General features: G+C 37.8%; 1 protein-coding gene across 3 annotated transcripts in view; it reads right to left on the reverse strand.

The window, feature by feature from the left end:
* Window positions 1-13,897, reverse strand: part of LOC119787360 — an 88,445-nt gene that overhangs the window by 8,694 nt on the left and 65,854 nt on the right. Inside the window, exons 4-6 of one of the 3 annotated variants that reach the window (XM_038291181.1) lie at window positions 12,943-13,097; window positions 10,871-10,961; window positions 931-1,008 (exon numbers count right to left, since the gene is read on the reverse strand). In XM_038291181.1, coding sequence (XP_038147109.1) covers window positions 931-1,008; window positions 10,871-10,961; window positions 12,943-13,097 — 324 coding nt within the window. The remainder of the gene's footprint in view (window positions 1-930; window positions 1,009-10,870; window positions 10,962-12,942; window positions 13,098-13,897) is intronic. The other 2 variants (XM_038291183.1, XM_038291182.1) reach the window with 2 other exon arrangements.

A 13,897-nucleotide genomic window follows, 5' to 3' on the forward strand; every position in this document is an offset into this window, starting at 1 on the left:
AATCCGTCCTTTCTCTAAATCACTTCCTCCTGGTCTCTTTGTTCCGATTTAATCCTCGTTTCCATCCCTGACACTTCCCTCTGAAAGGAACAAAAAGGACACAATAGCTTGGAGCTCCACGGTTCAGGCTTTTACAAACACCAGGTCAGAGGTTGGACAGGCATAAAGACAATAGGTGCTCAAGGGTTTGACTTTGACGCATCAATAAAACCCTTCTTATCTTCAAGTAGTTGAGCTGTCAGGAGTCCTTCAGATACTTTAGAGAGTAAATAATAGTTAAAGTTTGTGAGTTTAATCCCCCTAAGAGGCAGACAGAGTTCAGAGGGGAAGGTGAGACCGGATTTAAGCCGTGCCCTGACAGGCTGACAGACGGGCCGGGGAGGCCGTCACAGATCCGACAGACGGGGAGGGAAGACGGAAGAGACAGAAACGAGAGGAAAACATCAAGGCGGACGGTCGGTCAGTCAGTCACAGGGACGGAAAGACGGACAGGTGTGTGAGCTGAACAGACCGGACAACTGGACGTGTTAGGAGCCTCTCAAAGTGCGTTTAGGGCTCTGTCAGGGTGCACTTTGTGCATTTTTCTGTTTGCACTGGAAAAACTATCTAGAAATAAGTAAAAAAAGCTTAAATTTAGTGTATTTACCCTTAATTTAAGCAGGTAAATGAGACAGTTTGCCAACTGAATGAGTATTTTTACTCTTAAAATAAGATAATTAGATAATATGGACTTGAAATAAGACAATGCAATTGTGTTTTCTTATTTTAAATCCAAATGTTCTTTCTCCATTGTCAAAAAATGTCTCTTTTCCGTCCTCAATCCACGAACAAATGCACTTATTGTAAGAAAATATGATCTAGATTTAATTTGTTCCAGTGTGGATAGTAAAACCAAACATCTGCATCATGTCTAATATTAATGTCACAGACCTGCAGCAGATAAACTGTCGTCCTTTCAGACGTTTCTTCTTCCAATCATCCAACCTGATGATACACTGCAAAAACGATCTGGAAATGAGTAAAAATGTCATAAAATTTGTGTATTTAGCATAATTCAAGCAAGTAAATAATAAGATTTGCCAATGGAATGAGTATTTTTACTCTTAAAATAAGATAATTAGATAATATCCACTTGAAATAAGACAACACTATTGTATCACTTAACTGCTTAATTCAAGAAAGAAATGCTCTTTTTTAAATAAAAATAAACTTCAATTTCTCTTTCGATTTCAATTGTTTGCAGTGTAGAGCTGTCAGCTCTGCCATCATCTGCTGAACTTAGCCTCCTTCATCCCTTAAACACGTCCGGATGTTGTTTGCCGAAGCATTTTGGTCTGAAAGTTGCATGAAAGACAAACGAATCAAACTTCTCAGGTGTTTTATTCCTTAGATCCAGTTTTTATAGATTTGTATGGCACTAATGTTGCCTTTGGTTTCTGAAGCCATTTGTTACTAAATACGCTGTAAAAAGAATCTTTTCTTAAAATAAGTGCAGTTGTTCTTGGATTGAGGAAGTAAAAGAGACATTTTTCCAATGCACTTTTCCTATTTTATGTGTAAATTGTCTTGTTCCATTGGCAAAATGTCTTTTTTACCTTCTCAATTCAAGAACAGTTTTGTTTTCAGTGTAAAGAGGGAAAAGATTAAGCTCTGGGTAAGGGGACATAGTATCTGGTTGTTTGAGGTATTTTTCATGGTTCGATCAGTAAAGCTGAGCTGTGGGGAGGTGGGAACTTTGCTCTTACATTGTTCTCCTATTTTAAAGAACATTTACAGGCCTAAACAAAAGGATGAAGCCTATATTGTTGAGTAATTGTTAGCGTAGACCATCCCTGACTTTTGATTTAAATCTGTGTAGGGTTTGATTAAAGTCGTATTTATATGTCAAATCATTCTGGCTTAAATATGTATATAAATGTATTCTTTATCAATTATTGTCCCCAATTTTGTGTTAAAATCTGTGTTTTTTCCGTTATCTTCTGCAGGCCAGTTAGTTCTACGTCAGCCTGAACACCTAAATTCGGCCAATCATATATCAACGGTCATCTGTCAATCAAATGTTTTCGGTCATAGCATCTTGATTCATGTGTCGCAGCTAATATACGCAGCGGTTGAAACCAGAATCCTTTCCTTTCCCATTGAGTTGCGTCCCAGTGTTCACGGGGATGGACGTCTGTGTCTTCGGCAGGCGTAGAGCTAACAGAACTGGCAGCGTTGCGAGGCAAGGGCTCAAACATGTACGGCTGGAAGCCTTCTACACCAAACCAAGCTTCTGCCGCCCTGGCGTCCTCTTCCACAACATCTTCGTCCCCGCTTTCCTCCTCTAAATAAAAAATGGATGACGGAGGAGACTCATCCACGACCTCCGACACTAAACTCTCCTCCTCTTGCATGTTTCCTCTGTCCATAGCGTTCCTTGACAGCGTCGTTTCTAAGTCACCAATTTAGTGCTACTTGGTCCCAATGGAATTTCCCATTGGGAACCTGCTAGCACTAAGATGCTAACTGGTTAGCAAGATGCAACCAACCAAACTTGCTTGCGAACCTCCAGCAACAACAATCCCGCTCCGTTGATAGTCGACCAATCACATTCACTTTATTCACTCAGGTAAAATGGGGAACTAGTCGGGGGAATTCGGAAATGAAACGGCTGGAAAAGCCGATTCCCTACGATTTTAAGGATCTGTGACTGAAAAAGCAATTCTCCAGTCGTGCGAGAACTTTTTGATTGGGCGTAGTGTATGGTTTAGTGTACAGGGGGTAACGAGGGGCGATCAGCCTCTAACGACCCCCCCCCCATCAAAAATCGTGAGGTCGGGAGAAAATGAAACATATTTGAAATTCAGTCGGCCGTCCTAAGGTGGTGGTGGACGAATCTCTCAGTGGGCAAACAAGGATTCTTCTTCTTCTTCCTCTCAGATGTAAACCCAGCAGCATGGCGGGGGGGCAGTGAGTGAAATGGAGTTCTTCCTGTCAAACTGACAGACTGTAGTAGCCACGTTAGCTCAGCCATGTCTTTGTCCAAATACGTCGTCTCCTTTTCTTTTTAGGGCTTTCAGCACTAAATTACCCAAATATCCAAGGCAGCGCGTTTCACTCTAGTGAGCTTCATATTCCTCTGCTACTGGTTTGGCTTCCAGATAGATGAGTCTGAGTAGCGCCATCTCACTGCGGAGCTGAGACCCACCTGGTTTTAGACGTACAGTGTGAGCAGGTAGATCGCATCAGAGCGTCTGGTCACTCAGTGTGAGAACAAACATGGTGAGCTGAGAACTTTTAAACCCTGAGGTTTCATCGTACAGTTTGAGCTGTAGCTTTAAAGTGTTCGCCCGGCTTTAGGCTAATTAATCGGAACATTTTCCTCAGTTGAAGCATTTAGCATGCTGTGGTGAGTTTCTCTTCATCAGTGCAGTATCTTCACAGACCTTGAGATTAAGAATTCATTTCATTAGGATGTTGCTGCAGTGTTTGAGGAAAGGTTGAGTGGATGCAGTAGCATTAGCATGTATATTCCAGGAAGAAGATGGAAGAAAAATGTTTGTTTCACCAGAAAAACAATCTACAAATAAAAAAATACATGTAAATTAAGTGTATTTACTCTTAATTTGAGCAGGTAAATTAGATAGTTTGCCAATGGAATTAGTATTTCTACTCTTAAAATAAAATAGTTAGATAATATGCACTTGAAATAAGACAATGTAATTGAGTTTTCTTGTATTAAATGTAAATTCTCTTTTTCCATTGGCAAAATGTCTCTTTTACCTCCTCAATCTAAAAATAAATGCATTTAATTTAAGGAAAAAAAGACTTTTCTAGATTTCGACTGCAAAAATGATCTAGAAATAAGTCAACATTTCCTAAATTAAGTGTATTTGCCTTTAATTTGAGCAGGTAAATAAGATTATTTGCCAACAGAATGAGCATTTTTACTCTTAAAATAAGATAATTAGATCATATCTATTTGAAATAAGACAATGCAATTGTTTTTTTCTTATTTTAAATGTAAATTGTCTTGTTCTATTGGCAAAATGTCTCATTTACCTCCTCAATTCAAGAAAAAATGCACTGATTTTAAGAAAAAATTGCTTATCTAGATTTCCATTTTTTCCAGTGTATATTTTGATTTTTTCCAGTGAATGCATGTCTGTTATATATATATATATATATATATATATATATATATATATATATATATATATATATATATATATTTTATAAATTAGAAGAAATTCACCTATCTTTTTTTGGAATATTCAACAAAAAAAGGAAATTATTATACTTTTAAAGTGCTTCTCATTAGTAAAGTTTCATGACAGTCTTAATTTTTCCTATTTCATCTGTTTTTAACACTTTTAACAACAAGGTTTAGTGAAAAATGGTGTAAATAACCCAAAGTTTAATATTTTCAGCAGGTAGTCTTCATCAGTCGTAGGAAGTGGCGTGACAGAGGAGCTGCAGGAAGGTAGTGTGACAGCAGAGGAGAGGAGGCAGCGGGACGTGTGAGGAAGAGGGGGAGGATGGTAGAGAGTGAGGCAGAGGGGGAGGATGAAGAACCAACATGGGGAGGGACAGGAGAAAGGAAAGAGTAGAAAGAGACTGAAAAAGCAGAGGAAAAGTGAGCGGATGATGTGAAATGAGGTCAGAGCGAGGTGGAACCAAACGGATCCAGGGTTAATTTTAGAAATCGTCTGAAATCGGTTAAATTTACCAAACAGATTATTTCTGATCTGATGGAGAAACAGCTGCAGGAAAACAGATCCAATGAGGACCGAAGCCATGTTTATAAATGCTGCTTTCCTTTTCCCATCTGATCCCAGCTTTATTTTATTCATTTTGTCGTATGTTTAGATTTATTTTCCTTTATCAGATAAAGGTTTCTGAGAAAAATCTATGGAGTTAAAACTGAAGTTTCTAATTTAAAACTTTTCTTTCACTGAAGCAGATTTAATTAATGGGAAATCTTCATCTGCAGCATCATTTTGGGAAAACAAGCTCAGGCGGTGTTTTAAAGCTAAGGCTGATTTAAATGACAGATTTCACACTGCAAAAAATCTAAGTCTAGATAAGTCATTTTTTCTTAAAATAAGTGCATTTGTTCTTGAATTGAGGAGATAAAAGAGACATTTTGCAAATGGAAGAAGACAATTTACACTTAAAATAACAAAAAACCAATTGCTTTGTCTTATTTCAAGTGCATATTATCTAATTATCTTATTTTAAGAGTAAAATTACTCATTCCATTGGCAAACTATCTCATTTACCTACTCCAATTAAGGGTGATTACAGTTAATTTAAGAAATTTTTACTTATTTCTAGATCGTTTTTGCAGTGCAAAACTGCTATCACTGCAAAAAATCAAAATCTAGATAAGTTATTTTTTCTTAAAATAAGTGCATTTGTTCTTGAATTAAGGAGGTAAAAGAGACATTTTTCCAATGGAACAAGACAATTTACACTTAAAATAAGAAAAAAACAATTGCGTTGTGTTATTACTAGTGCATTTGATCTAATTATCTTATTTTAAAAGTAAAATTACTCATTCCATTGGCAAACTTTGTCATTTACCTACTGAAATTAAGGGTTAATACACTTAATTTATGACATTTTTTACTTATTTCTAGATCGTTTTCCCAGTGTGTACATTTCAAATAAGAAAAAACAACTGCATGTCTCTCATTTCAAGGGCATAATATCTAATTATCTTATTTTAAGGTAATAATGCTCATTCTATTGGCACATCATTTTATTTTGCTCCTCCTATTGAGGGTAAATACACTTAATTTAAGACATTTTTTCAAATTTTCTCTCGTTTTTGCAGTGTATCCAGGATGCTTTCCCTGCAGCCTTGCTTTGTGATGCTGGGAGGGGGGCTATCATGGTATGGGCTGTATCAGTGCTTTGGGCAAAGCTTGGTTTAATTTCTAATTTGGCTGCAATAAAGCAGAAATGTGTGGGATAGATTCAGCAGGAACAGTTCCTGCCTTGGAGGCTGATTCACATGCGGCAGCCTGACGCCGTTTTTGGCTCCGTTACCGAGAACATGGCTGAGGAAGAGGAGGGTCGTGGTGCTGAAGACAGTGGCCGGGGGAGGCTCAGCAAAGAGCGACAGGATGGGAGCTAAAGAGGCCAGACAGCAGCAATCAGAGGAGGAGGTGAAGCCTCCTTCCTCCCCCATGACTCCCACTCCCCACCCGCCCCGGGTGCTGATGGGAACTTCTGACCAGCCAATAAAAACCCTCCGAATCCACCAATGAGCGGCTGGGCTCCACCACCCCTCCCTCCGCTCCCAGTTTTCCAGGCCCGTTGCGTGACCAGTAATCACCAGGTTGTGCGAAGCGCCTCGCCGCCATCCGCCGCCGCGGGACATGTGAGATCAGCTGACCCCCTTAGCGTGGCCCGTGCTGAATAATACAGGAGCCACGGCGAGGAGGCTGAGGGAGCTTTGTCTCTAAAACGTGACGAGAGCCTCTGCGAGGTCAAAGGTCGAACCGCAGACATTGAATTAAATCAAATTAGAATTTACTAAAAACACAGAGTCAAAAACTCAGAGTTTAGATTTAATTTCATAGAAAAGGTTCAATTAAAACAAGCTGCTGTTCTATGATGTTCCTGATTTCACAGTAGGAAGCTGTTGGTGAACAACCGCATTTTTATTTTTATTTAAATATCTCAGATATTCAAATGTTTTGGTTTAGAAAACAGAAACTCATTTCATTCGGTTTGCAGGACAGTGATTGTTTCTGAGAGAAACTTTGAGTTTGGTGCAGATTAACAGGGAAAGAATGACGATCTAGATCCGGGTCAAATAGATCTGCAGAAGGCAGACAGAGGCCTAAAATTTAATTGCACTGGAAAATTATAATCTAAATAAATCATTTTTTTCTTAAAATAAGTGCATTTGTTCTTGAATTGAGGCAAAAGAGACATTTTGCCAATGAAACAAGAAAATCTATGTTTAAAATAGGAAAACACAATTTCATTGTCTTATTTCAAGTGCATATTATCTAATTATGTTATTTTAAGAGTAAAAATACTAATTCCTGGCAAACTATCTAATTTACCTGCTCAAATTAAGGGTAAATACAGTTAATTTAAGACATTTTTACTTATTTTTAGATCGTTTCCCAGAGTGAGAGGCAAGACAAAATGACTTTATTGAACTTCAACTAATACACTGCAAAAATGATCTCAAAATGAGTAAAAATGTCTTAAATCAAATGTATTTACCTTTAATTTGAGCAGGTAAATAAGATGATTTGCCAATGGAATGAGTATTTTTACTCTTAAAATAAGCTATCTAGATATTCTGCACTTGAAATAAGACAATTCAATTGTTTTTTTCCTGTTTAAAGTGTAAATTGTCTTGTTCCATTGGCAAAGTGTCTCACTTCAATCCTTAATTCAAGAAAAAATGACTTATTTTTTGCAGTGTACCAACACCTAAATTCAGGTGACATGAAGGAAGGAACCATGAAAAGTGATTATTAAGAAAAAGAAGCAACATTAATATTAATACAAACCTACACTAAAACAATAAATATACACCCAAAGTAATATTTACATACAAACCAATACAATTGAAGAAATCTAAAGTCAATCCCAAAATCCCATCAAATTTAACACAACTTATCTAAAACTCCCCTCCTGATCATTTTGGTTTGCTCCAAGTGCATTGCAGCACCTGGAGCACTTATACTTTTTTTCTGCCACGCCCTGCTGAGGAACCAAACCAGGAAAAGGTAAGTACTTTAATTTAACATAAATAGAAACTAAGGAAAAATATTTGACATTAATGTTTACACTTTCCTTCCACTGGAAGGGTGGCCAGTCCTTCTGCTTCACAATGCCAAAAATGTCCAAACAAAACTGCAGTAAATGACTCAAACAACCCAACTATTTGTTCAAACTTAGTACTGCATAACAAAAAAAACAATAATCATGTTTCATGGGGTAACGGGACTCCTGGTCCCCATTACAAGAAGGTTGAGGAAGCATCAACTTTTTTACAGGATGTGGAAAAATGCATGCAGCCGATCCTTTTACTGTATGTTTCAATTTTCATGTTTTCTAAACTAAAACCAGGCTTTGTTGGGCTGCTGGATAAAACCTGGAACTAAACGCTATTTCTGACATTTTGAATTGAAAAAGCTTCCTGGATGGGAAGAGAAACGTCTTCAAACTTGGAAACAAAGTTCAGTGGATTGATTTTAACTTTTAAGGTCTGATATTGCAGAAATAAATTTACACAAAAATGTAAAAATGTACACATAAAGATGGCATCTTTAAGCTCCATTTTTACATAATTTATCTACAGAAAATGATTTAGGATGTAATTGTTTAAAAATTTTGGATAGGATTTGAAAACTAAACATAATAAAAGTGTTTTGGTGTTTTATTTGTAAATATTTCAGCAAAACCCCCACTATTAGCAGAAATGGAAATAAAGATTATTTATGGTCAAAGGAAGACCACAGACACTTTACTTTGTTTACTTTCTCCAGGGAGTGAAAACAAGATAAACATGCTGATATAATCCGTAAGACAAGCTAAAAACATATAAATTATCATTACATGATATTAAGGAGCAATTAACTTTCTTTGTAAGTTTGACTCCAGGCTTATATTTATTGATTCCTTATGAACTAAGACTGTTATTTATATCTGCATTGGTTTACTGAGGTCAGTAATCCAGATAAAACATTTTAAAGTCGTAGGAAAGCGGCCATTCCAACTGTTGCATTTCTGAATTCTCCCGAGTGGTGCCCGACTTTACACGAGTGAATAAAGTGAATGTGATTGGTCGATTATCAATGGAGCAGGATTGTTGTTGCGGAAGGTTCGCAAGCAAGTTTGGTTGGTCGCATCTTGCTAACTAGTTAGCATCTTAGTGCTAGCAGGTTCCCAATGGGAAATTCCATTGGGACCAAGTAGCACTAAATTGGTGACTTAGAAACGACGCTGTCAAGGAACGCTATGGACAGAGGAAACATGCAAGAGGAGGAGAGTTTAGTGTCGGAGGTCGTGGATGAGTCTCCTCCGTCATCCATTTTTTATTTAGAGGAGGAAAGCGGGGACGAAGATGTTGTGGAAGAGGACGCCAGGGCGGCAGAAGCTTGGTTTGGTGTAGAAGGCTTCCAGCCGTCCATGTTTGAGCCCTTGCCTCGCAACGCTGCCAGTTCTGTTAGCTCTACGCCTGCCGAAGACACAGACGTCCATCCCCGTGAACACTGGGACGCAACTCAATGGGAAAGGAAAGGATTCTGGTTTCAACCGTTGCGTATATTAGCTGCAACACATGAATCAAGATGCTATGACCGAAAACATTTGATTGACAGATGACCTTCGATATATGATTGGCTGAATTTAGGTGTTCAGGCTGACGTAGAACTAACTGGCCTGCAGAAGATAATGAGAAGAAAACACAGATTTTAAGAATTTTTTTTTTTATTTTAAATACAATTTTTTGGGCCAATATGGTCTGATTAAGAGTATACCTTTATACATGTTTAAGCCAGCAGGATTTGACTTCCTTATTATTTTAAAAACATTTTTCAGCTTTCCGTCTTTAAAAATGTTGTGAACTCGTAAAACCAGCTGGTTAACGTCTGATCAAGGTTTCCTCCTTCATGGGTTTATGGGCTCAGAAGAGTCTGGGGCTGATACGTTAAAGGTGACCGCCATATTGCGAGTGGCATCCAAATAAATCACATTAATACGGTGAAAAATGGTTCTGATCCAAGACTTAAATGGAAAAGCTGCGTGTTTCTCCTGACAAATAGAAATTATAAGACCCATAAGCCGTGGGGGTGGGGGGGGGGGGTGTAAATATGTCTTTCAAAATGAAATGCTGCCATCTTTCTTTTTTCAGTGGTCACTATATTTACAAAAATGATAAATATTAAAAAGGCTAAATATGAAAATGCAGTGATTCAATTATAGGATGGATCCTCTCCTTTATTAGATGTAATAGTTTAAATTATATATTTCAATAAGAGTAATTTTGTTATAAAATACAGTAATTATTGCAAAGATTAAATTAATCAGCTTTGTTTGTTTCTTGATCAAGAGTTAATGAATGAAGCTGAGCTCATATAAGACTTTAAAGTAAATAAAAATAACCAGATCTTCCTCAAAGAAAAGACAAAAACGATTTTTATTAGAGTTAAAAGTGTCGTTGATTTATAAAAACCCAACATGGCTGTTTAAAGGAACTGATGCGACAAAAAAAGCAGAAAAACTTAATCAGCATCAAGTGAAACTAAATCATTTATAATGTTATTATCACTATCAGTATCATTTATAATTTAGTACATTTTTTATTTTGATAGAAATACCAGTTTCTACTTTCAGTTCAAATGCTCAGAATGCACTGCAAAAAATGGAAATCTAATTTAGCAATTTTTACTTAAAATAAGTGCATTTTCTCTCTAATTGAGGACGAAAGTGAAACACTTTGCCAGTGGAACAAAAAAATTTACATTTAAAATGAGAAAAAACAATTGCATTGTCTTAATTCAAGTTCATATTATCTACTTATCTTAGTTTAAGACAAAAGATACTAATTTCATTGGCAAATCATCATATTTACCTACTCAAATTAAGGGTAAATACACTTAATTTAAGAATTTTTTTTTATTTCTAGATCGGTTTTGCAGTGTGGTATTATCTGATTGAATATTTCTTCTACTGTCTTAATATCTAAAAATAATTCCAACAATACAGCTGAGTAACAGATGCTAATGCAAACATGTGCTTGTATTCTGTAGAATTAACATGTTTTCTACATGTGCATTTTATGTAAAAATCATATTTTCCTTGTAGAAAATCAACTCGCATAAAAGAAAGCAATAAAATCCAATGTTTAACCTACATTTGCAGGATGTCTGCTGGCTGGATAATCCTGCCGTCCCTGCGGCTTGTTGTCCTTAAAGCCATCAGCTCCATGCTCAAAGCGTGGGACGCTGTGGAGGACAAGCAGATAATTGGGCAGGAAAAGAAAACCCCCTGTGGTGACTAGAGGCTGGAAACCTCACGTCTCCTTTCCTCACTTAAGCTTGGTGCAATCTGAGACGATGCTTCCTGTTTCAGCTTATAATCTGAGACGTGTAACTAAATAATCGGTGTTAATGTAAACTGTTTCAGAAATGTGGAGAAGAATCTGAAGCAATGCATTGTTGCTGCAGAGAAAGAAGTCTAATCTGAGGTTTGTTTATTTTTCTAGTAATGTGATTCTGTCATACAGCAGCTTTCAGCAGGAGACACGTCTCTGTTTTGGGTGATTAAATAAATCTTATGTTCCATCTACAGGTGCTGGTCATAAAATTAGAATATCATGAAAAAGTAGATTGATTTCAGTAATTCCATTTAAAAAGTGAAACTTGTATATTATATTCATACATTACATACAAACTCATATATTTCAGATGTTTATTTTGTTTAATTTTGATGATTACAAATGACAACAAATGAAAATCTCAAATTCATCATATCAGAAAATTAGAATATTATGAAAAGGTTCAAAATTGATGGCCCCTGGTGCCACACTCTAATCAGCTAATTAACTCAAACCACCTGCAAAAGCCTTTAAATGGTCTTTCAGTCTAGTTCTATAGGCTACACAATCATGGGGAAGACTGCTGACTTGACAGTTGTCCAAAAGACGACCATCGACACCTTGCACAAGGAGGGCAAGACACAAAAGGTCATCGCTAAAGAGGCTGGCTGTTCACAGAGCTCAGTGTCCAAGCACATTAATAGAGAGGCGAAGGGAAGGAAAAGATGTGGTCGAAAAAAGTGTACAAGCAAGAGAGATAACCGCACCCTGGAGAGGATTGTGAAACAAAACCCCTTCAAAAATGTGGGGGAGATTCACAAAGAGTGGACTGCAGCTGGAGTGAGTGCTTCAAGAACCACCACACACAGACGTATGAAAGACATGGGTTTCTGCTGTCGCATTCCTTGTGTCAAGCCACTCTTGAACCACAGACAGCGTCAGAAGCGTCTAAAGAGAAACAGGACTGGACTGCTGGTGAGTGGTCCAAAGTCATGTTCTCTGATGAAAGTAAATTTTGCATTTCCTTTGGAAATCAAGGTCCCAGAGTCTGGAGGAAAAGAAGAGAGGCACTTCATCCACGTTGCTTGAAGTCCAGTGTAAAGTTTCCACAGTCAGTGATGGTTTGGGGTGCCATGTCATCTGCTGGTGTTGGTCCATTGTGTTTTCTGAGGTCCAGGGTCAACGCAGCCACATACCAGGAAGTTTTAGAGCACTTCATGCTTCCTGCAGCTGACCAACTTTTTGGAGATGCAGATTTCATTTTCCAACAGGACTTGGCACCTGCACACAGTGCCAAAGCTACCAGTACCTGGTTGAAGGACCATGGTATCCCTGTTCTTAATTGGCCAGCAAACTCTCCTGACCTTAACCCCATAGAAAATCTATGGGGTATTGTGAAGAAGAAGATGCAATACACCAGACCCAACAATTCAGAAGAGCTAAAAGCCACTATTAGAGCAACCTGGGCTATCATAACACCTGAGCAGTGCCACAGACTGATCGACTCCATGCCACGCCGCATTGCTGCAGTAATACAGGCCAAAGGAGGCCCAACTAAATACTGAGTGCTGTACATGCTCATACTTTTCATGTTCATACTTTTCAGTTGGCCAACATTTCTATAAATCCTTTGTTTTTATTGGTCTTCAGTAATATTCTAATTTTCTGATATGATGAATTTGAGATTTTCATTTGTTGTCATTTGTAATCATCAAAATTAAACAAAATAAACATCTGAAATATATGAGTTTGTATGTAATGTATGAATATAATATACAAGTTTCACTTTTTAAATGGAATTACTGAAATCAATCTACTTTTTCATGATATTCTAATTTTATGACCAGCACCTGTACTGAAAAGCCAGAAACAAGTTTCTCTAAACTTACCCACAGAGCCAGAAGTGGAGGCCTTAATCTGCTGCTCGGCTGTCCTCCATAAGCTCCTCGGCTTCATGCCGTCCGCCAGATGTGGAGGCCGCTGTAGGGATTGGTTTCCATCCATCTGATGGTGGGCCTTAATGAGCAGAGGCGATCTGAACTGCCTGAACGACACAGAGGTTAAAATGGAGCACCGCTTATAAAACAAGGAGCGGAGATAGGAATCCAAACCTAGATGGTGGTGAACGGACGTCTGCTATGCAAACCACCAATGGTGAATTAAATAAAATAAACTATTGTAGGTGGAAAAAAGTATTCAACTATTTGCTTCAGTTAAATAAACGGATATCGATAGATTTCACTCAGTTGATACTTTACTCATATCTTTGCAAAGAGAGAACAGTTCATCATGCGGCCCTTATTACGGTAATCAGCCCTGTTCTGCCTGAGCAGCGTTCGTTCCTCTTTACTTACAATAATGGAGAGTAGTCAGAGTCAAAACAAATTACAGACACTTTGGTTAGACAGTAACGTTATGAATAAACCTGGAGAAAGAATCTGGCTTGTCTTGGGGAGAAGCTCTGTCTGTTCTACAAACACACTCAAACAAGGGATATTTTTCACAACCATAAGGCGCACCGGACTAAAAGGCGCGGGTTTTATATACAGATGTCCTCTACTACGTTTAAATACCTCAACTGCGTATTTAAAAATAGAGCAGGAGCAAAACTGAGTAGGACTGTGCTTTATTCATGTATTTATTAAAAAGTATTAATCAAACCTGGGAGCCGGCCGTGAGACAGACACATCGCTGATGACACAGAGTGCTGTGATCACTCCTCTGAAACAGTTTATTGACGCATTAATTAACTTAAAATGCAGAAATCTGCCGGCAGAATATGTTGGCTTTTATTATCCTGCTGCCTGCGACCCGGCCAGAGGCTGCTGTTGAAGGGATTCTACT

This window comes from Cyprinodon tularosa, unplaced genomic scaffold (genome assembly GCF_016077235.1).
Source record: "Cyprinodon tularosa strain WSP-4 unplaced genomic scaffold, ASM1607723v1 ctg296, whole genome shotgun sequence".
In the NCBI taxonomy this organism is placed as follows: Eukaryota; Metazoa; Chordata; class Actinopteri; order Cyprinodontiformes; family Cyprinodontidae; genus Cyprinodon; species Cyprinodon tularosa.